The 21,433-nt window shown below is 55.0% G+C and overlaps 9 protein-coding genes across 9 annotated transcripts; 6 read left to right on the top strand and 3 right to left on the bottom strand.

Moving 5' to 3' along the window:
• Positions 1-1,763: 1,763 nt before the first annotated feature.
• Positions 1,764-5,873, top strand: CKM354_000256700 (ssDNA endodeoxyribonuclease RAD2; the record flags this gene model as incomplete). The annotated part of the gene is made up of 1 exon (XM_044797728.1): positions 1,764-5,873. The coding sequence occupies one exon, from the start codon at positions 1,764-1,766 to the stop codon at positions 5,871-5,873; it is 4,110 nt and encodes a 1,369-aa protein (XP_044653663.1).
• Positions 5,874-5,938: 65 nt separating this feature from the next.
• CKM354_000256800 (aspartic endopeptidase) lies at positions 5,939-7,726 on the bottom strand (the record flags this gene model as incomplete). The annotated part of the gene is made up of 1 exon (XM_044797729.1): positions 5,939-7,726. One exon carries the CDS (start codon positions 7,724-7,726, stop codon positions 5,939-5,941), a length of 1,788 nt encoding a protein of 595 aa, XP_044653664.1.
• Positions 7,727-7,980: 254 nt separating this feature from the next.
• Positions 7,981-8,721, top strand: CKM354_000256900 (uncharacterized protein; the record flags this gene model as incomplete). Its single annotated transcript, XM_044797730.1, has 1 exon — positions 7,981-8,721. The coding sequence occupies one exon, from the start codon at positions 7,981-7,983 to the stop codon at positions 8,719-8,721; it is 741 nt and encodes a 246-aa protein (XP_044653665.1).
• A 133-nt stretch (positions 8,722-8,854) lies between these two features.
• Positions 8,855-9,871, bottom strand: CKM354_000257000 (uncharacterized protein; the record flags this gene model as incomplete). Its single annotated transcript, XM_044797731.1, has 1 exon — positions 8,855-9,871. One exon carries the CDS (start codon positions 9,869-9,871, stop codon positions 8,855-8,857), a length of 1,017 nt encoding a protein of 338 aa, XP_044653666.1.
• A 230-nt stretch (positions 9,872-10,101) lies between these two features.
• On the top strand, positions 10,102-11,409 carry CKM354_000257100 (anthranilate phosphoribosyltransferase; the record flags this gene model as incomplete). The annotated part of the gene is made up of 2 exons (XM_044797732.1): positions 10,102-10,416; positions 10,483-11,409. The coding sequence occupies 2 exons, from the start codon at positions 10,102-10,104 to the stop codon at positions 11,407-11,409; spliced, it is 1,242 nt and encodes a 413-aa protein (XP_044653667.1).
• Positions 11,410-12,921: 1,512 nt separating this feature from the next.
• On the top strand, positions 12,922-15,513 carry CKM354_000257200 (uncharacterized protein; the record flags this gene model as incomplete). Its single annotated transcript, XM_044797733.1, has 1 exon — positions 12,922-15,513. One exon carries the CDS (start codon positions 12,922-12,924, stop codon positions 15,511-15,513), a length of 2,592 nt encoding a protein of 863 aa, XP_044653668.1.
• Positions 15,514-16,072: 559 nt separating this feature from the next.
• CKM354_000257300 (uncharacterized protein) lies at positions 16,073-17,034 on the top strand (the record flags this gene model as incomplete). Its single annotated transcript, XM_044797734.1, has 3 exons — positions 16,073-16,306; positions 16,359-16,916; positions 16,969-17,034. The coding sequence occupies 3 exons, from the start codon at positions 16,073-16,075 to the stop codon at positions 17,032-17,034; spliced, it is 858 nt and encodes a 285-aa protein (XP_044653669.1).
• A 13-nt stretch (positions 17,035-17,047) lies between these two features.
• CKM354_000257400 (glycosylphosphatidylinositol-alpha 1,4 mannosyltransferase I) lies at positions 17,048-18,418 on the bottom strand (the record flags this gene model as incomplete). The annotated part of the gene is made up of 3 exons (XM_044797735.1): positions 17,048-17,332; positions 17,385-17,655; positions 17,706-18,418. 3 exons carry the CDS (start codon positions 18,416-18,418, stop codon positions 17,048-17,050), a joined length of 1,269 nt encoding a protein of 422 aa, XP_044653670.1.
• Positions 18,419-18,557: 139 nt separating this feature from the next.
• CKM354_000257500 (uncharacterized protein) lies at positions 18,558-20,312 on the top strand (the record flags this gene model as incomplete). The annotated part of the gene is made up of 2 exons (XM_044797736.1): positions 18,558-18,838; positions 18,887-20,312. 2 exons carry the CDS (start codon positions 18,558-18,560, stop codon positions 20,310-20,312), a joined length of 1,707 nt encoding a protein of 568 aa, XP_044653671.1.
• Between the last annotated feature and the right edge of the window lie 1,121 nt (positions 20,313-21,433).

Consider the following 21,433-nt stretch of genomic DNA (forward strand, 5'->3'; position numbering starts at 1 on the left):
CGCCTGTACTGTGACATCAACTCCTAGGCCGTGATACGCACCTAAAGTACATGTGATTTCGTTCGGAGATATCCATACACTCGGTCTGACGTGCGGGAAAGACCTTTGCTGGTGCAGCAAATCGGAATATTAGCGTGTCGTGCCAATGCTACGCTACCGGAGGGTGAGATGCATCGAGGCTGCTATTTGAGATCCTCCGTCCTCTTAAGATGTCTAGTGACTTAGTCTTCGCGCGCAAACAGCGCTGCAGATTCCCCACGGCATGTCAACGCTAGCTTTGGCAGGTAGAAAGCACCAATGAACGGCGTCCGGCACCATGATTATCATCCCAGTACCTTGACATATCCAGCAACTGTGCTCGGCGCTCGCGAAGGGTTCATGGTGTGGCTTTGGTGCGGCCTTTTCGTGCGCCTGGTCCGCGCCGAGTCTCAGAAGACAACCACGATAGAGCCAAAGCGTCCAAGATTCCTTCTTCAGACTTTTCAGGCAGCTCATCTCGAGTGGTTCCAGCTCTCAATCCTTCGCAGCTTCTTTGCCCGTCCTCCGATTGTTAGCATAGGCCTAAGCTTGCTGATCAGAGATATCCCCAAGATCGTGAGGCGAGGGGCGGCGAGATTGGCTAGCACAGGACGTCTCGAAATCAGGTCCTGACACAGGGAGGTGGTGTTCCAGATGCCGGGGCCCGGCCGATTCTCTCCGAGTCTCTAGACCGCGATTGCAGTAGGTCTGTTGATTCATATCACGCGAGTCCAGCTGCTCGTGTCGATATGGCTATATCATTCTTACCCGAGACATGCCCCCAGCCCAAACACCTACATTTGAGAGCGAGTGACTTCAAAAACTACGGCGCTCGGCAGAGTGGTGCTCATGGGCCTGCACCGAGAAGGGAAAATCTGTCGCCCACAACGAGAGATCAATCAAGCTCCTCGAGCACGCGGGGCTGTCTCTGCCGCCGAGCTTGATGAAGGGGCAGAAATGCGTAGCAGAAGTTGCCTCTTTCCGATGAGAGTGAGAGAGGCTGACTGGCGCATGGCTCCACGAAAAGACAGGGCTTTCTCCGCCCATGACCTTGGACTTGGCCAGAGTAATGCCATTGTCATTTCGCTGCGACGCGTATATATCTTCCACGCATGACTTGGAAACAATGGCCAAAAGATGAGTCTGTCGCTGAGAGCACGGGACAGGCTCTGCTCCTGAGCCTGGGAGCCTGATTGGCACGTAGGCGCTCGAGAGGTGTCTGAGAGAAGACTGTATGTATCTTTGGCCGACTTCGAGGTCTCAGTCCCAGCCTTCGAGGTAGAATCGAGAGCACTTGCCGTTCGTCGTTTGTTGACCGGCGGATGCTTTCACAGGCTCGCTGTGGTTGTCGAAAGGCTACATTATGTTCAAGTTCTTGCGCCTCGACACCATGATACTCACGTGATTCTTTGTGATATGACCGCCATTCTGGCAGAATCAGATGTCTTGGAAGAATTTCAGATACCTGTCGGCGTCTGATTGACCTGTGAGCTTGAACAGAATGTCCCCAGGGAGTGCACATTGACCGGGTCCAAGCACAGCAGAGCAGTGTTGTACAGATCGCTCAGCGTGAGCGGACCGCGGCGGAGGGATCAATTTAGGTTTCCACGTGACAGCGCGATCAGTGACGTCACAGAAACGCGCTCAACTTCTGAGAGTGGCATGCCTGAACTTGAATTCAACGACAATGCAATGTCGTTCGGGCGCCGGCACTCCATCTCCCCCCGACCTGATCGCCGGCCGCAATGGGTGTCACAGGTTTGTGGCAGATTGTACAGCCGTGCGCCCGGCCCATTAAGATCGAAACGCTCAACCGCAAACGCCTCGCCGTAGATGCCTCCATCTGGATCTACCAATTTCTCAAAGCTGTCCGGGACAAGGAAGGAAATGCGCTGCGCAACTCGCACGTCGTCGGCTTCTTTCGTCGTATCTGCAAGCTCCTCTTCTTCGGCATCAAGCCCGTATTCGTATTCGATGGCGGTGCCCCGGCGTTGAAGAGGCAGACCATCCGTGCCCGGAAGAGCCGGCGTGAAGGCAGGAGGGAGGATGCAGTCAGAACAGCGGGGAAGCTGCTCGCGGTGCAGATGCAGAGGGCCGCAGAAGAGGAGGAAGAGCGTAGGAGGCGGGAGCAGCAACAGGCCTCCAACTCACGGAATAGAAGTGGCGAGCAGGAAGAACAAGTACCAGATGAGGGGCTGGTATATGTGGATGAGCTACAGATGTCAGCACAGGAGCGACAGCAAAATCGCAAATTTCGCAAGAAAGACGCGTACCATCTACCCGATCTCGACGTGAGCATGAGCGAGATGGGTGGCGCCAATGATCCGCGTGTCATGTCTCTGGAAGAACTGCAGGCGTATGCAGCACAATTCAACACGGGCGAAGAGCTCGCGATCTACGATTTCAGCAAAATTGATTACGACAGCTCTTTCTTCATGAGCTTGCCTGCTTCGGATCGATACAATATCTTGAATGCGGCGAGGCTTAGGAGCAGGCTGAGAATGGGTCATTCCAAAGAACAGCTAGATGTGATGTTTCCTGACCGCATGGCCTTTAGCAGATTTCAAATCGAGAGAGTCGCTGAACGTAATGAACTGACGCAACGACTGATGCATCTCAACGAGAGTGGAGGCGCAGAGTGGGGCGGCGGAAGGGTAATGGGTGAGAAGGGAAGAGAGTACGTCCTGGTGAAGAACGATGGCGTGGAGGGCGGCTGGGCGCTTGGAGTCATCGATGATGAGGGCAAAGAGGAGAAACCGATAGATGTTGACGCTGTTCCGCCAACAAAACATGAGGATGAAGAAGGAGAAGACGATGTCGACTTTGAGGACGTCCCTGTGGAAGGGCTGAACAGACTTCCCCGAGCAAAGTCGGGCAACGAGGGGGCAATCGATGCTCTACAGCAACAAAGAAGAGCCATGTACCGATCGCGAGCTTCGAATGGGCGAACGAAAGATGTTCGGAGGGCACCACGCCGGACAGAGCCGAGCAAGAAGGCCGCTGCCCACGATCCGGAGTCACTATTTGTAGAGCGCAGTGACGATGGGGTAGAGGACGAAGAGTGGGAACAAGTGGATGTTGATGAAACACCTGCTGAGCAGGATGATCAGAATACCGACGACGAAGACTTGAGCGCAGCGATCGCGTTGTCGATGCAGAATGACCCGGCTGAGACTGAGCCTGCAGAGCACGATGTGGCAGACACTGACATGCTTGACGCATTCCAACAGCATGCTACGGAAGAGGCAAGGCCAATTCCACGCGGGAGCGCGAGGGACATTGCTCACGTTTTGAACAAACGGGCACATAATACTGCTTCAGAGAGGCAAAAAGTAACATCCTTTAGCACGCCCGCACGAAAGACAGAGAGTGACGACGAGAGTAGCGATGGAGACGTTTTCGACCTTCAAGCTGCGTTGGCTGAAAGTGGCAGGACGAAACGAAAAACAAATCCAAATCAGCAGAGCACGCAAAAGAAGCCCAAGCCTGTGGAGCCTTCAACAAAAAGCATCGCTCAAAAGGCCGGGTTTAGTGGTCCCTTACCTTTCGAGAAGCTGGATCTTGGAACGTCTCTCCTCGGCAAAAAGAAGATGCAGCAGCGAACGGAAGACGCAGCGGGTGGTTTCGAGAATCCTGAACTCTCGGAGAAGAAGGAGAGAAAAGCCGAGCCACTTCCTCCATGGTTTTCTGGAGACGTGGAGAAAGATCTCGCCGCGCAGAGGCGAATCGAGCTCGAGGATGGTCAACGGGCCAAGCAGTTTGATCGTAACCGCTTTCAGTTCCAAGAGCGTGATGACACACTTCGAAGGGCATACACAGACGAGGTTATCGACCTCGAAGCAGATGATGATCAGATCAGTGGACAGAAGCAAGCTGTCATTGATCTTCCAGCGGATGCGTCAAGTCCTGATGCTGACTTGGTGGAGATCCAGCAGGTCAATGACAGTACCATAGCGAACTCAGGCATTTCTGGGGGGTCGGAAGTGACCATCGAGCCAGCACCGACTGCACCGTTAACTTCGACGGGCAAGGACCGCAGTAGCACCGCAAAGGGTCCTTTTACAGAGGATTCGGACGACGAAGAGGACCTGGAACAAGTCACGAAGTCTCCCGCAAAGTCGATGAAGTCGTCTTCAGGGCACAACCAAGCGGGTGCAGAAGAGATTTTTACTGGCGATGATACTATGGAAGCAGATAGGCCTGCTTCTGACGACGATAAATCCGCCGTAGCACCTTCAGCGGCTGCATATCCGGCGAAACCGGGGCAAAATGTTGGACAGGGTGAAGTGGCGCCAGGCAGGCATGAGAGCGATGGTGGTAGGGACGCTGCTGAGCAGAGCCTTAGATCAAGGTCGCCTTCAATGGAATTTGAGGATGTCACCACGCAACAAGAAGTCGCTGCGCCAGCGGCCGCCCCTACAAGTGTCGTAGACAAAGGCAGTCCCGATGATGTTACCTTCGAAGATCTGCCAGGGGTAGACGAGGACCCAGAAGACAGCCAAAGTCTGTCACATGCCGCTAACTCCGCCGCAGTGGATGAAGCCGCCGGGGACGAAATGCCTAGAGACGATTTCGATGATTTCTCAGATCCCGAAGATGCAGAGATCCTGCGAAACCTGACTATCGAGGCTGAGGAGCATGCTCGCTTCGCCAGTGCACTCAACAACAAGCCACAGGCTCAGAACATCGCAGACTACGAGAATGAGCTCAAAAAGCTTCGTAATCAACAGAAGAAAGACCGTCGCGACGCAGATGAGGTCACGCAAACCATGATACAGGAATGTCAAGCACTGCTTGGTCTTTTCGGTCTGCCTTATATTACTGCACCGATGGAAGCTGAAGCTCAATGCGCCGAGCTTGTGAGGCTCGGCCTCGTGGACGGCATCGTGACAGACGATTCAGATTGCTTCCTGTTCGGCGGGACGAGAATATACAAGAACATGTTCAACCAGGCAAAATTTGTAGAATGCTACCTGGCTTCGGACCTGGAAAAGGAGTTTGACTTGACACGGCAGAAACTCATTTCAGTAGCCAATTTGCTGGGCAGTGACTATACTGAAGGCCTGCCCGGTGTGGGTCCCGTCACGGCACTAGAAGTCATCAGCGAGTTTCCTAACCTGGAAGAGTTCAGAGACTGGTGGACTGCTGTACAAATGAACCAAATTCACAAATCTGAAGACGCGGCAAATCCATTCCGCAAAAAGTTTCGGCGAAATGCGTCGAAGCTGTTCCTTCCACACGGCTTCCCCGACAAGAGGGTAGAAATGGCATACCTCGAACCTGAGGTTGATTCTGACCCTCAAGCTTTCCAATGGGGTGTCCCAGACTTGGACAAGCTACGCTCGTTCTTGATGGCTACGATTGGCTGGACGCAGGAGAGGACGGATGAAGTCTTGGTCCCAGTAATCAAAGATATGAATCGAAGACTGGACGATGGTACACAGTCAAACATTACCGCGTTCTTTGCAGGTGGTGTTGGTGTAGGCGCCGCCGGTCCAAACAGCAACGGGGAAGCTTTCGCTCCTCGCAAGCGCGTTGAGCCTAGTAAGAGAATGGGCAGTGCGTTAACAAGAATGGCCGAAAGGGCAAAGCAAAAGCATGCCCCACGGACGCAAGAAGCTAATCCGGAGGAAGAAGTGGATGCTGATCACGCAACCACGTCCGCTCGAACGAAACGCAAGCCTGCCGCCGCGGCAGCAACCGGAACAGCGAGCGACACAGAAGGTAGTGGGTTTGATGGTCCAGCGACGAAGAAGCGAAAACGCAGACCGGCGGCCAAACGGCGCGGTAAGGCGAAGGCAGACACCCGATCACGCTCAGCGATAATCAAAGAAGGAGTACATAATGACCTGTAGCATGAGCTGAATTGAAAACAGCTTCGCTTACTGGACCCTATGCAAGCAGTGACTCTAATTTCATGCTACGAACGAGTACGTTCCCCCGTCTTCACGCGCTGGCGCAAGCGCGACGATCCCTCATCCTCGCTGGGTTCGGCATTTGGAACAGACGCTTCCCCAGCAGCATTGCCGGAATCTCGAGAGGAAGCTGCGTGCCTATTTGCCGCCTTCTTCGCGCCACGTTTGTAGTGCTGGATCGTGAATGAAAGCAAATGCGGAGGCTCAGCCTTGGCCTTGTCACTGTGTTCCTGTTTCTCCACACTCTCGTCCTGCTGCTTCTTCTCCTTCTTCAGGTCATGGTCTGCACTACCAAACAGCTCTGCCCATAGTTCAGCGAAGAAGCCCTTGGATGGTTTCGCTTCTTCATCCTTTTCTTTCTCTGTGTCTTCAGTGGCTGCTTCGCCAGTGACTTCTTCACTGTATTGCCACATCTCTTTCAGCTCGCCGCGGACTAGACCGGTGCCCCACGTGCTGATGAGCACTCCAGGAACAAGGTAAAGGAGAGCGGGCTGAGCGTGCTGAAACACAGACATGAAAACCAATGTGGCGACCATGCCAATAGCATATCCGATCATGGCAGCCGTGAAGTAAGGCTTGCTGAAAGTAGTAGACAATGCGGCAGGGAGGGCTTTGTGAGTAGACCCTATCGTCCACAGTCTCTCGCCCCAATTGCCAGTGACTGAGACGTAGGGCGCTTTCTCAATCTCAGTCTTGAGTGTGCACACATCGCCTTCGCAATGCTGTTTTTGAACCTGCTTCTGTTTGCGCAGGTAGTGCATGAAAAGATCGTACCTCAGACAAAGACCTATGTATAGCCCAGGGAGAACAATGTCACCTAGACCAAGCATACTGTAGCCCTCTTCTGGTCTCGGGAACAGCATTTTGATCGGCACGTCAAGATTCTTCGCGACCGTGACCATTAGTGGAGTGAAGAACACTGCCCATATGTCGTAGCAAAACAGACCCGATAAGATCAAAGTGCCGGTCGCGAAAGTCGTGGGTGACATGAGTTGCAGTGCCCCGTAAGAGACGGCGAAACCTTGTAAATTCGTCAGCCACCATGTGCTTTCGAAAAAGAGGCCGTACAGAATGGCCGAGAAGCCAATAACAGCTGAGATGGCATCATGTCGAGTAAGCACGACCTTAAAGTCGCATAGGCCTTTTGCGTAACAGACGATCTGATAACGATGCTTGCTCAGTTGACGCAACGACCACGAGAAGTTGACAAGTGCTTCAGGAAGCGGCAATCGGCCGAGGAGGCCAGGAAAAGGGCTGTCTCTGCTCAATGTTGAGCCTTGATCCAGCGCGTACACTTTCTGCTTTTCATCCGAAACCTTCCATAGCTGGCCCTGATCTGAAAAATAATCGGGCATGAAGAAGGAAGCAATCATCGTCCACGAGTCGCTGATGAGTTTGGCAACACTGTACGTTCCGATCAAGCTGAAATATAGACCGAGGATCGTATTGATGATGTCGGCTCCGTATGTGTTGATCAGCCAGTACAGGCCTGCAAGGACCAAGCCTGCCATGAGTGGAAAAATGACGGCGTCTTTGGGTGTCAGACCCTCGATTTGCTGGACGTCCTCTTCATCGTCGTCTTCATCGTCGTCTCCATCGGAATCGGTTGTGCTGGCTTCGGTCTTACCAGCCTTGGCGGCTGAAGCTGGCCGAGATAGCGAGGCGTGAGCACCAGTGTAGATGGCAAAGACGGCAGAGAGCAGAAGGTGTGCATACATAGGCAGGAGCGGCCGATTCCGATGCCAGTGGTGAGCGACCGCTGCGAGCATCTCGCGCGTGTCGACGGCGGCCATGTCGTGCAGCGCAGCGAATTTGTTGTTATGGTGATGCTTGTGGCAACGTTGGCTCTTGGTGCAAAAGTCGCGTGTGTCGCGAGGCAGGCACGCGCCAACGACCCGCACATGCGTTCTGCAGCACCGTTCGCAGCTACAAAAAACAAGGTGACGTCGGCGGGTTTCGACCATGGAATGCTACATAGGAGGTAATGTTGATCAAAAAGCGTACTCTCCTATCTCCCGTGCACAACATACTGCACCTCACAGCACCTATGCCAAAAGCTCAATCAACCACTCGCAAGCACACCACCCGCCATGACCCTCTGGCAAAGCCCAACAAATCATCGACATCATCATCATCGCGCACCGGCCGCAACTCACACTTATACACAGACGACAACCCCAAAACCACAATCCATGGCACGGGCTTCAAAGACCAAGCAGCCGCAGAGCGCACTCTCAAACTCATCGAGCAGCGCTCTCTGATTTACCAATTCCAAACCGTCAACACAATGTTCAATCGAGCCAAACATCACCCCTCGATGAAGAAAGCCGCCGAAGGAAGTGCCAGCACCGCAGATATGCGCGCCGCAATGGACGTCTTCCGAAATTGGCTCGATGTTACGTATCCCGAAGCTCAAGCTTCTCTTCGAGCCGGAGGTTTCAAACCTCTTTTGTCGAAGAAAGTCGTTGAGCGACATTTGTCACGTATTCAGGATAGTAATGTCGTCAGCGCAAAGGCGAAACAGTTTGCGAATGTTTACTGTCAGTTGCCAAAAGGTAAGAAGCTTGGAAATGTGCTTGTTGATGATTCGAAACCCATGGAACCAGATTGGGAGAGGGCACGGTATATGGAGCTGGGTCAATTGGTGCCGTCTGGGGCTGGAAACGAAGATGGACAGGATGCGTGGAAAGTTAGTGAGTTGTGGGTCGAGGACGGTGTGCTTTCTGATCAGCACTTACACCTGATCGCGTGGGCCTGGAGCCCAGTGCCGGAGAAGAAACTGCCATAGACGCAAGCAAGTGCTGTTCAGAAAAGCTGATGAAACGGCATATCCGCCGTTCCACGTGCTGTGTTTTACATTGCTCTACTACGCAGACCCCGCGTTTGTATGGAGCTCCTCTTGTACAGTGTATGCCCTCATCTTACGAATCTCCTGTCTTGGGCTTCCCCTCCTCTTCCAACATTGTCTTGCGACTCTCCATCGTCAGGTAAAGGTTGGTAGAAGCTGCAGACAGAGCAGATGTGATGCCAGCTCCAAACCCTTGTAGCATAGCCACCAATTGCCCACGAAGTCCTTCCAATCCGCCTTCAATGCTGCCAACCCATCGAGCGCCCTCCATGTCAAAAGCCTTCCCTTCTACTCTTGCTCCCAGAAGCATGAGCTTCTGCAGTCCATTTTGCACCGCAGCATCGTAGTAGCTCGGGTTGGTCCGTCGCTTTGGGGCAGGAAATTCCGGAGATGGTGCCAGGATGGAAAGCGCTGCTTTCAAGTGCTGAGGTGAGACGGTGGGGAGTGTGAGGACAGCAAGCGGCCCTGAAAGTAGGGGTTCCAGTCCATGTTTCTTCTTCTGTGATTTTGCCGCCTTGTAGGCTTCTGATGACAGCCCAGACACAGTCTGTAGCTTCTGCGTATGCTCCAGTGCTTCAGCTGCGGCAGAATGCTGCGATTCGGCCTCGAATTGTGGAGTCCAGAACTCCACGACCTTGAGAGCAGAAGCAAAGATACCAGTCTGGACAACCTGGAGCTTCGCATCTGCTCCTACATTTCCAACATTGCCATTCTTGGCCAACTCTTCATCCACCTTCCTCAGAGCAGCGGCGAGTTCTCTTCTGATGCCCATAAACTCGGTCGACTTGAGATTATTGTGCTGGAAGACGATCATGAGCGGCGACGCACGAAGCAGCGACTGGTACTGGCGATGCAATTGCGATTTGCGGAACTCGGGCGGTTTATGCGAGGGCGGCTGGGTCGACGGTCGTCGCATCACAGGTGGTGCTGCTGCATGTCGGAGGTCCGCCTCGATGGGGGCGGCGGGAGTCGTGGCAGCGACGACAGAAGCGCGTCTGCATTGTCCACACACATAGTTCTGCGCGGACTGATGAGCTGCAGATGATGACCGCGACAGCTGTCGGGTGGAGATGGGTATTCGAGGAGACATTGTGGATGTGGTGTTGTTCGAATGTCTTCACCAGCAGTCAAGAACGGAAGTCGCGACCGACCATTGAATTCTTGGCAGAGTCTGCGGACCTGGGCCTGGTGCACAAACATACTTCAGAGTCACAGTCAGTCGCCAAGTGTACAAACAGCACAGCAATCAACGGATTGAATACAAGCATAGACACGCCCTGTTAGACGCTGCAATTCGCACTTCACTCGTGCTGCAAGAAAATGACCACCGACAATACCGGCTTCGTGTCGATATCAGCGCTGCTGAAACGGCTCTCGACGCTGGAACAGGCCAGAAAGGTGTCCGCTGAGGAAATTGCCGCAGCAGTGGCACTTATCTTCACCAACAGCCTCTCACCTGTGCAGTTTGGCGTGTTGTTGTGGGCATTACACACCACGAATCTCGACCATCAGGCCGAAGTTTTAGCAGCATGTGCAAGCTCGATGAGAGATGCCGCCGCTCAGGTTGACGAACCGGCACTGACGGAGGTAATCAAACGACGAAGTCGACAGGAGGGAACATATCAAGGCGGGTTGGTAAGTTCACTTAGTACATTTGCATGCACGCCATTGAGAAACTAATCATGTACATGGATGGCTCAGTGCGACATTGTGGGCACGGGAGGCGATGGCCATAACACATTCAACGTCTCCACGACATCTTCCATTATTGCCTCGGCGCTGCTCATGATGGCCAAGCATGGCAACAACTCGTCGACATCTCTGTCCGGATCTGCAGATTTGCTGCAACATGCTCCACGACCGCCCATCATCGCAGCGACAACTGCTACAAACCTCCCACGCATCTATGAGAAGACCAACTACGCATTCTTGTACGCCCGAGAATGGCACCCGGGCATGAAGCATGGCGCTGCCGTACGCCGAGAAGTGCCGGTCCGTACTGTGTTCAACCTTCTCGGCCCACTCGCCAATCCCGTCCACGATACTGGCCTAATGGAGTGCCGAATACTGGGGGTCGCACGAAAAGACATTGGACCCAACTTCGCAGAAGCCCTGCGACTCAGTGGATCGAAGAAGGCACTGATTGTTTGTGGAGACGAGAATCTCGACGAACTCTCATGCGCCGGTATTACTCACTGTTGGTATATCCACGAGGTGCCGGGGCAGGGCGAAGGAGCAAAGAGCACGGCGGAGATCACCTCCTTTGAACTGTCGCCCGAGGACTTTGGCCTGCCTCGACATCCGCTGGACGATGTGCATGGGGGCAAGGGCCCGGATGAGAACGCTGATATACTGATGCAAATCTTGCGAGGTCAGCGGCCAGACGATGATCCCGTGCTTCATTTCGTGCTGCTCAACACGGCTGCTTTGATCACTCTGTCCGGGGTGTGCGACGCCGACAGCAGCGATATGGGGCCTGGCGACGATGGCAAGGTTATCCAAGAGCGAGGTCCCGGGGGATTGCGCTGGAAAGAAGGCCTCCGACGGGCGAGATGGTGCGTCAAGAGCGGTGAAGCACTTCGACAGTGGGATGCCTTTGTGGACATCACGAACACGGTTCCTTCGTAGATTTGCGGAGCGGTGTGCAGCGGTGGATGTGAGAGTGCAATGCACCAAGATGGAAGAAGTTCTGCCACGGCGGCAGTTGGTCACGGCGGCAGGGTGGACTGCGGTGCGCCCTCGGTGCTCATTGGTGGCAGCGATGGCGGAATGCGAGCTGCACACACGACTCTAGCTCGTGAATGGATAGCCTCCGTAAAGTCAGTCCTTGATTTGCTCGGCTGCGAAGTATTCCGCAGGCAATTAGCACGGAGGTGGGAGATGGTGATGTGCAAAAGTGCGGCATCATCATACAGAGTCTTTTGCATCCTCGCACACGTCACAGATGAAGTCGACGGAGACCATGCGCATACCGCTACGGCACAGTCGGGGTGATGCGTGCTCACCCGAGTCTCGACGCTGTTGAGTGCATCGCGTCGCGTCGCTGTGGCCGCAGCTCAGGCCATCAATGGTGCGACTCGCGACAGGTCGGTTTCATCACAGCCCCGCCAGACCAGGGGAATGGCTCGAAACGGTTTAGCACACCGATCCAACTTTAGACGCTCGCGTTGTTCCTGCAGCATGCGCGCGCCAGACAGGACAAGCTCGTCGTGCAGCCGTACCGAAGCTGCCGCCACGACCGCATGCTGGCCGCCGTGCAGCAGCCTCCCTGGCCGATGCAGCTGGCAGCGGTGATGAGCGCGAGCCTGTGTGAAGTGATGATGCCTGCCGGGGTTGATGAGACGGAGGGAGCGGCAATGCGATCGTCGCGTGCGCTCCCTGAAGAGGGCCAAGCGTCGAGGGTGGAGCCCGGCGGTGTTCGCGAAGAAGTCAAACGGCATTGGCGACGACGAGGTGGGCGGGCGTGGCAGCGTCGTCGGTGAGGTGCACAGCGGACGCCGACAGCGCACGCGCGGCGGTGGCATCGTGTCGGCGCGTCGGTCGTGCGTGTGCAGGCGAGCGAGTGCAGCGGTCGTTTGTCGATACGCTGGTGCCCAGGCCAGGCGATTGCCAGGCCCTCATTTACTCCTGGTCTAGTCGCCCTCACCCGTCTGGCGTCGTCCGTTGGTGTGTGTCGTTGTCGCGCGCATCCTCCTCCTCCTCCTCCGCCTCTCTTCCCTCCTACTCTTCTTGTCCACTGCTGCTGCTGCTCCGCTCCGCTCCTCCGCGCCGGCATCGCGTGCTCTTCGTCGCCCTCGCTCCGCCCTGGACGGCCGCCGCTCGCTCCTGCCTCTGGCCGCCGAGCCCTTCCACTCGTTTGTCTGATCTCTGGCGTGTTTCAACACCCTGGCCCGCCTGTCTGTCTGTCGCACACAGCCCACCTGCTGTTGCTGCCACTGTCGCTTGCGCACACGCACCCACGCTCGCTTCCTTCTCTGCTCGACGACCGCGCGATTCGATTCCACCACCACCACTACCACCACCACCCGTCGCCTGGCGCGCACATGCTCAGCACCACGATCTCCTCGCCCTTACCCCCACTGCTGAGGCCGGCCTTGCGCGCACACACACTCCCACTACTCCGCTCGCTGTGCTGACCGGATGTCTGTTCCGCTCCCGGACCACTCCCTGAGCGGCCACTGTTCGGGAATCTACGAGAATACCCTTTATGTACTCAACAACGATGGCCGACTCCAATCACTTCCGCTTAAAGAAAACGCAACATGGACCGAAGAGCAGCGCGCCGAGACAGTACGAGCCCCGGCTTGTGCACAGTCAGCAGGTCGGGACGCTGCGCTGTTCGTGATCGGAGGCAGCAGCCAGGACGATGAATACATGGGCTTGCAGAAGTACTCATTCAGCAGTGCGACGTGGGAAAGCCTGTTTCCAGTTGTGAACAACCTGCAGAACCGAGTAAATCATAGCGTCGCCTATCTCGAGGACTCGGACTCCATTCTCGTATACGCTGGCTTGCAAGAGACCACGGGCTCCGATCTATCCTCACAGACCTTCCTGATCTCCGCTCAGCCGCCGTACAACATTCGTTCCTTTACTTCCAATGCCCCTCCTGCCAACAAGCCTGTTCTCACAGCCTGGAACAGCAGTCATGCGGTCATGGCCGGCGGTCAGACCTTGTCCAACCAGATCTGGCTGTTTGGACCTGATGGAGGCTGGACACAACATCCGACTGATCTTCCTGAACCGCTGCATCCTGCCTCTCGAGCCGCATTGATCGATGGTGACGATGGCAGCAAAGTGCTGCAAGTGTATAACGTGCACACCTCGCCCAATACTGCCCAAGGACTAGTTCTCTTGAACGACGATGGCCAGCCCGCTCGCACCGGACAGCTTGTCGGTCGACCGCAGTCTTCAGGATCAGACTCAGAATCGCAAAACCAGAAACGGGACCTGAGCTTATCCGATTGGCCTTCGTACAACAACACAAATGCTCCTACTGCCACCCGGACCGATTGCTCAATAGCCCAGGGGCCAAATGGAACGATTATCATGGCTGGAGGCAACGATGAGGAGCCCATCGTCATGTACAACCAGAGAGAGAATTCTTGGATCGACGTGAATCGATTCTTCGAATCAAAGCAGCAACAAATTCTCCGTCCCTCCTCTACGACCTCATCTACCACAACGCCGACATCAACAACACAGTCGACAGCTACAGAGAGTTCTTCGGACAGTGGGGCGGCCGGCACATCAACACACGATCGCACGATGAAGACTCTTGGCATTACTCTAGGCACTCTCTGCGGTATCGCTGCTCTCTTTATTCTCATTCTCTTGTTCTTGAGGTGGAGAAGGCTGAAGCAAAAGAACAAGTTTGGCGGCAATCTGCACGAGAAGCAGCGCGACGGCGCTGGAGATGGTATGGGTAACCGCCTGAGCTTTGCGGATCGAGGCGCTTCTTTCATGAAGGAAGCTGGAATGTCTACGCATGACTTATCACCTCCGGACCGGACGAATCTTGAGCGCGCCAATGCCGGGTCGCACAGCTCTCTGGCGATTATCACCAACAAATGGGCTGGCAACAAAGGCAATCCATACGGCCATGCACAGAAGGCGAGTTTCGAGAGCACTGCTCACCTTGTTAAGGACAGGGAGGGCAATGAAGTCGCTGCTGAGAATCACGAAATGATGGACATTGGGACGAAGAGGGCGCTGCCAAACTCGACTTTAGCTGTTCCTGGGGCTGTTGCTAACGGCACCGCTCTCGACAAGGATACGCGCATTGAACGAAAGCGGAGCTCCGGCTGGTCAAAATACTTCGCGACCAGCGCGCCAGAGGGACCTAATGGCTTATCGCATATCCCTTCAGCATATGTCAAGCCCAGTTCAGTTGGCCGCGACATCGATTCAGAGTATTCCATGGATGGGCGGCCTTCGACGGCGTCCAGGATCCCGTCCTCTGCTCTCGTGCCGCCTCTTGACATTGACTTCACCAAGACTATGGACGGTCAACGCCTCTCTCACGTGGCTTCCAAATCGCCCGCGTTTATGGATTCTCGGGAAGACCTTGCCAGAACGGGGAGTGCTGGCGTTGCCTCAGATGGTCAGCAAGGGCAGATCGTGGATCCGCGCAGCTCGCAAGCAACAAGTATCAATTCATACGACAACCGCTCCACCATTAGCAGTAACGTTACGAGCGAGTACTTCCACGAGACGCATACGCCGTGGACGCCGATGAATGGAGACGTTGCTGACCGCGGGCGTGCTACAAGTAGTGTGTACACCAACAGCGTTCGCGCGCCTTCCCGCGGCCGATCGACAGGCTTCTTTCCTGGCGCCGGGACAAGTTACAAACCTTCTACCAAAGTCAAGCTCAGTTCCACGGCTGGTCCGTCCTCTGAGTGGGCTTCGCCGAGGGCTCCCGCGCTATTCGCTAAGCCTGCTGAGGACCGTGATAGCACCGTGACAGTCTTTCCAGGAGCTCCAGCGGACGATGCGTCCCGCGCGCATCCAGGTCTCGCAGACCTCCCCCCACCGCGAGCGCCGGGCCTGTCCAGTCGACCCGCAGAGGCACGCGATAGCACTGTGACAGTCTTCCCAGGGGCAGACTACCTCGACAGCCCTCCGCGAAAGCGCGAGCCTCAAGCTATAACTGGAGCGCAGCCAGAGTCTAGGCCGACCAACACAGATATGAGCTGGCTGAATCTTGGTCTCGGCAGTAAACGAGAGCCTTGAGGCCGGGACCACCGCGCTCACTGAAACGAATTATTGTTCCCCAGCAACAGCTTTTCACGTACAAATTGCTGCATGGCGGAGCGACGGCGCTGGTCGAGCCATCCGCCACTACAGACAGGATACCCACGGCCTTCCTCATCATGTCACAGCTACTAGATAGGACCACTCTGCAGCATTGTTTTTGTCATGGGGGAACGAGAGATACCACAGCTGAGATTTGTCTTGCTTTTCCAACATGTGTTCAGAAAGTGTACATAGTTCATAATGTCTCACGGTGCAACGACACCCGCAATGTCAAACGGCATTGCCGTTAAGGAATACAGATTGAGCATGTTCGAGGTGCGCATATCACGAGCCATCAGCAACGGTCGTACCTTCTAGCTTCGCACATGCAGAAGCTCACGAACAGGCATGTGCTGTGGCCAATCAGGATTTAGCTGATTACCTGCGAACCTCTTATGTACCCTGCACTTCCTCGTCACTGCTCATAGCTTTACCGCAACGCCTTTCACAAGACAACCATCGACTGCTGACGGCTTCAGTTGTCACCACAGCCAACATGGTCCTCGCGTGTCTCAAGAACGTGCTCTTTCCCGCGAAGAAAGACGGAGAATATCAACGCTTGCTTGATGCAGAACATGGCCCACGACAACACTCCATCGATACCAATACCACCCTTGACGCTCTTAATGATGAGCAGAACGAGAAGAACTCGCACTCATCCTTGTTCACTTTCCACATTTCTCCCAGAGTGGTCTCCGATGCCACGATTGGTCTCTCAGACGGTTTGACGGTCAGCAACTTCCTCAACTGACATCGAACGAAGTAACTAACAGTCGCCGCAGGTACCCTTCGCATTAACAGCCGGTCTATCAGCTCTGGGCACCACCGATCTCGTCATCTATGCCGGTTTCGCGGAGCTCATTGCCGGCGCCATCTCCATGGGTCTTGGCGGATACCTGGGTGCTAAAAGTGAAGCCGACGCATATTTGACGACACTTCAGAAGACCAGGAACATCGTCGCTACCGATCCTCAGGCTGCTTGTGACATGGCGCGATCGACGTTTCGCGAGTACAGCTTGTCTCGCGACTCGCTGGATGCTCTCATGAAGGATTTGCAGTCCAAGGGCAGGTTGGTGGACTTTTTGATCGCTTTTCATCATGGACTTCCTGAGGCCAATTTTCCATCGTCGAAAGCGTATACTGCCGGTCTGACAATCGCCGCTGGATACTTTCTTGGAGGTCTGGTGCCATTGCTTCCGTATCTGTTCTTCGAGCGTATCAGCGAGGCGTTCCAGTGTAGCATCATTGTCATGGGTGTTGCGTTGTTCGTGTTCGGCTGGTTGAAGACATCGGTTCTTGGGGAGTGCAGCCGCTGGGTTTGTTTACAGAATGCTATTCAGGTAGGCGTCTCGCAGACAATATTTCTGCGTCTTCATGCTAACACTGATCCAGATGCTCGTACTGGGAGCAATCGCCGCTGGCGCTGCGATGGGCTGCGTGAAGGCCATCGGAGGATGAGACGCGAGGACGCTCATGCAGTCTTCACATGGCTCTTCTTTTGATGCGCTTGGAGCTTCACATCCTCTACTATTATGCCCAATATCCAGCAATTGGCGAGGAAGAACAGAATGCCTGCCAACCAGAGACCAGGGACAAATGTGGAATTACCCAGGAATTCGAGCTGAAAGCCCTGCTGCAGCCAGAGGGCTTGACCCGCCACCCATAATAGCAATGCCGTGATCCCAGTTCGCGGCTTGCGTAGTAGTGACGAGGAGGGCAGGTAAAATGGCAAAAATACCATGTACCATAAAAAGTACTGTTTTGAGATCAACTGATAGGTCCTCGCAACAGAGTCGCCTCAAACTTACCTGGCTTGTGCACACTTTATTGAAAGTCACAAAAGCAAAGGTTTGTGCTAGCATAGTGCTCGGCAGGTCTGCTTTTGCCAATAGCAGAGGAATTGCGGCCACAGCGAGCGCAAATTGAGGCACAAAAGCCAAGGACTCGATATGGAAGCCAGAGTCTGCGGCTTGCGAGGAGCTCAAATGTAGGAGTGTGTTGTAGACGGAGAAATTATGTCTGTGGTCGATTCTGGTGAAGTGGTAGGTGAAGCTGTGCTCCACGAAAGGATGACCATATCTAATGCTCTCAGCGATAAGATCATGCATGGAGGAACGTTTGAGGCTTACATGTAGAACATGACAAGATTGGAGGCCATGAAAGTGATGAAACTGGAGCCTATGAGATAGACACGATCTCGATTGATCAGAGCTACGAGCTCGGATATCGAAGTAGGCAGCGTGCTCGAACCTGATGTGCTGCCGAGCCACCAAAAGATGCTTGCTGCATAAATGAAAGGGTAGATCTTGAAGTGAACAGCAAAGCCCAAGAGAGCGCCTGCTAACACAATGTGTCTGCGCAACACAGCCCACAGAGTGGCCACGACGAGCACCGCAAGCAAACCCTCAGAGCTTCCTCGCGTGCTGATGTTGGCAACCATTGGGTTCAGCAGCCATATGCTAGCGAATTTGAGGGCGCGAGTGCTGGTCAGCCCCTGGCTCCGCAGGATTCGATATGTGAAGAAACCCGTGATGACATCTCCAGCGGCAAACAGTGCTTTGCCGAATTCAAACCAGAGGCCAGACCAGGTGGTGGGCAGCAGCAGCCATGCCAAGAGAGGCGTATAGCGATAGGTCGCGCGGTCATAAGGCGAGCGGCCACGAGCAACGTATCTGGCGGCGTCGGTGAAGACCAGGTAGTCAATATCGGTGTACTTGATGGCGCGGTTGGCGTCTTGCCAGCGGCCATAGAGCAGCAGTACGACTCGCACGGCGATGGCTAGCGAGAAGACGACTGCCGGACGCCAGAAGCCGGCGGAGGAGGCGGGGCGGCTGCTCTGCATGCTTGGGGGGTGGATTGTTGTGATACCAAGCCAGGTGAGGGCGCGACGACATTGCGGAGACGCGCCGGGCCCAAATCTTTTGTCGACGCCGCCCCCTCGAGCACCTCCGCTGCACCCAACATCGCCGCACACAACAACCATGGCCGTGGCGTTTCCGTACTCACGCTATGCCTGCCCGTGCAGTGACCTCGTCGGCGCACCCACCGCCACGGCGGCGGAGGATGAGGGCGACGACGAGACTTTCAACCCGCACGCGCCACGCGCCGCCTACTCGCTGCATCCGCTCGAGCAGCTGCTATACTGCGACGAATGCAATGCACCGCGCTGTCTGCGGTGCTGCAGCGAGGAGATGATGTGCTGGTATTGCCCAAATTGCATGTTCGAGGTGCCCAGCAGCGGCGTCAAGGCCGACGGCAACAGGTAATGTGCGACACGGCGACCATGCGCTGCTGTTGACACTTGCCACAGGTGCGCACGACAATGCTACGACTGTCCCGTCTGCCACGCAAATCTCGCCGTCACTGTAGCTGACGCCTCCAAGAACCGCTCCGCCCAGCCGCATCTCAAGCCCGAGGACGCGGCGGCGGCGGCAAGCGAATCGTATTTCCTGCTCTGTCAGTATTGCCACTGGAGCTCGCTCGATATCGGTGTGCGCTTCAGTAAGCCCACCAAAGTCACCGAGCAATTGAGCAGGCTGTGGAAGTCGCGTATAGCTCAAAGCGCGGAGCAACACGATCAGCAGCCAGGTCCGCAACACGATGCCGCATTTGCCAACTTGACTCGATTCTACAAGGACCAAATGAGTGAATCGAGCGACCAGGCGAACCTCTATTCCAACAGTCCGTACAGCTCTCCGGCGAATCTGGCTCGCATCATGAGTCTCTATGGGGGACTGTCACACAACTCGCTCAAGAAAAGTCGAGAGAAGCCCCAACCCATGCGAGAAGCTGGCAATCATGCAGAGGGCATTTCTACTTTCACAGCGGAAAGCGACAATGCAGACGACGATGCAATTGACAGGATGAGGCGGCTCGGTCTCAAGAGCACTTCAACGCAGTCCCAACGCCTACAGTCACCTTACAATTTCGATGCCCGGCTCATGGAGCACAACTGGCCGATTGCCACCAAACTCCGGGTTCGAAGGGGAAAGCGATGCAGGACGTGCCGACAGTTTCTCGTCCGCCCCGAGACGAAGCCGGATCGATTGCGATACAAGATTCGGTTACTTGCATCCCAGCATATCCCGCGACTACTCGCTCGACCTCTATCATCTACGGGTCCGACACCGAATCCAGCCTTTCGAATACGCACTGAAGCTGTGGATGAGGTCAGGCTGCAGCCCTATCAGACGCTCCAGTATGTCCTGACAGTACGCAATCCTATTTTCGAGACAGTGAAAATTTCGCTTGCGACGCCTGCCACGACTCCAGGTCGAATACAATCCAAGGTGACCATTCTGTGCCCTTCATTCAACGTTGGGCCTTCCGGAGACATGTGGGACGAGGCATTGTCTCACTCTACAACTAGTGAGGGTGGTAGACAGGCGGCTATGGCATCGCTGACGGGTGCACCTGATGGCGACCGCCAGCCCGAAGCAGGCAAAATCTGGGAACGTACGCGAAACACAACGTCGGTAATATTGGAAGTTGTTCCCGGCGGGCTACAGCGACGTCCCAGTATCGTCTCCACCTCTGATGACGGCCAAGAAGGTGAACTGGCGGAGGACGAGGACATACTGGAAATACCAGTTTACATACGAGCCGAGTGGGAAGCAGATGCCAGCGGGCATGAAGCGTTGCATCACGAAGAGAAAGCCAAGACTAGCGAGAGGGTGACCAAAGAGCTAGCGTACTGGTGTGTGCTGGGACTGGGGAGGATAATGGTTAGCAGATGAAAGCTGACTGCGCGGCATGATCTTGATCTGCGAAAAGTCAGGCTGCATACAGCATGTGTAACATGTGACGACGACTCGGCAAAAGTACCGACATCGTGGAGTCGAGCGGACCGAACAGGACACTCCCATTAGCGTCTGGATTGCTCTGCCCAATTGCAGCGCGATAGCCTGGAAGCAGAGACGGATCGCAAACATTCGTTCTGCATGATGCGACATGTCATCGCACTCTATCCAAGGCACCCTAGTCAAGATGTGCTTGACAGGCGGGAGGTGATCCAGTTCGTGTCTCAAGGTATGTACGTTCAAGCCTCCTCACAGTAGCTCTCCGTCGTTTCGCAATGTACGAGGCCAGCGAGAAAGGGTGTGCTTCTCATACATAAGCATGAGGAAGCGGAGAATGTACAGCGTCGATGGGCGGCGGCAGAATCACCGTCGCCTACTACGGGAGCAAAGCACTCACTTACTCACTAAGACAATGTCGACTTTCAACTTACCTTTCATACCGTCGTCCCTTCCAACTGTCAATTGTGGTAGGAGTCTGATATCGAGCACCACCGCTATTCTGTGTATGTCCTTCCCCTCTTTTGGCCCGTATGCACTACAGTGGCCTGTAACCGAACTTCTGTCCCATGCAGCTCTACCGTGCACAAGGCACACCGATGCACAAATCTCGTAGAACTCTTGAATGTAGAGGGATCGCACGTTCAGCAAAGTGATGGCAGAGTATGATGCATAGGCGAAGATGGGTCGGAATCATGAAGTCAAATAATGATCAACAGAACAGTTTTGCGAATGCTCTGTTGTAGCGGCTATGGCGCCGCAGATGTTGAGACGAGCAAACGTCTCAGGATTTGCCCTGACACTGCCGCAGCCACGCAGCATAGCTCGTCTGTCTCACGAACATAGATCTGTCTACTCTCAGCCATCGATGAACAGAGCTCACAGATGTCGGAGACAGCATAGAAATGAAGGAGAAGTGCGATGCCCGCCCAGCAAGACCCACCGCGAAGCGACTGCGTGGGCAAGATACGACGCAGCGGTTCGTTCGCGGCTATCTTAGCGACGAGCCACAGGACAAGCTCCTCGACTACCATGCACGCACGCGCACCCCCTGTTCGTAT

This window comes from Cercospora kikuchii, assembly GCF_019650295.1.
Source record: "Cercospora kikuchii DNA, contig_00002, whole genome shotgun sequence".
In the NCBI taxonomy this organism is placed as follows: Eukaryota; Fungi; Ascomycota; class Dothideomycetes; order Mycosphaerellales; family Mycosphaerellaceae; genus Cercospora; species Cercospora kikuchii.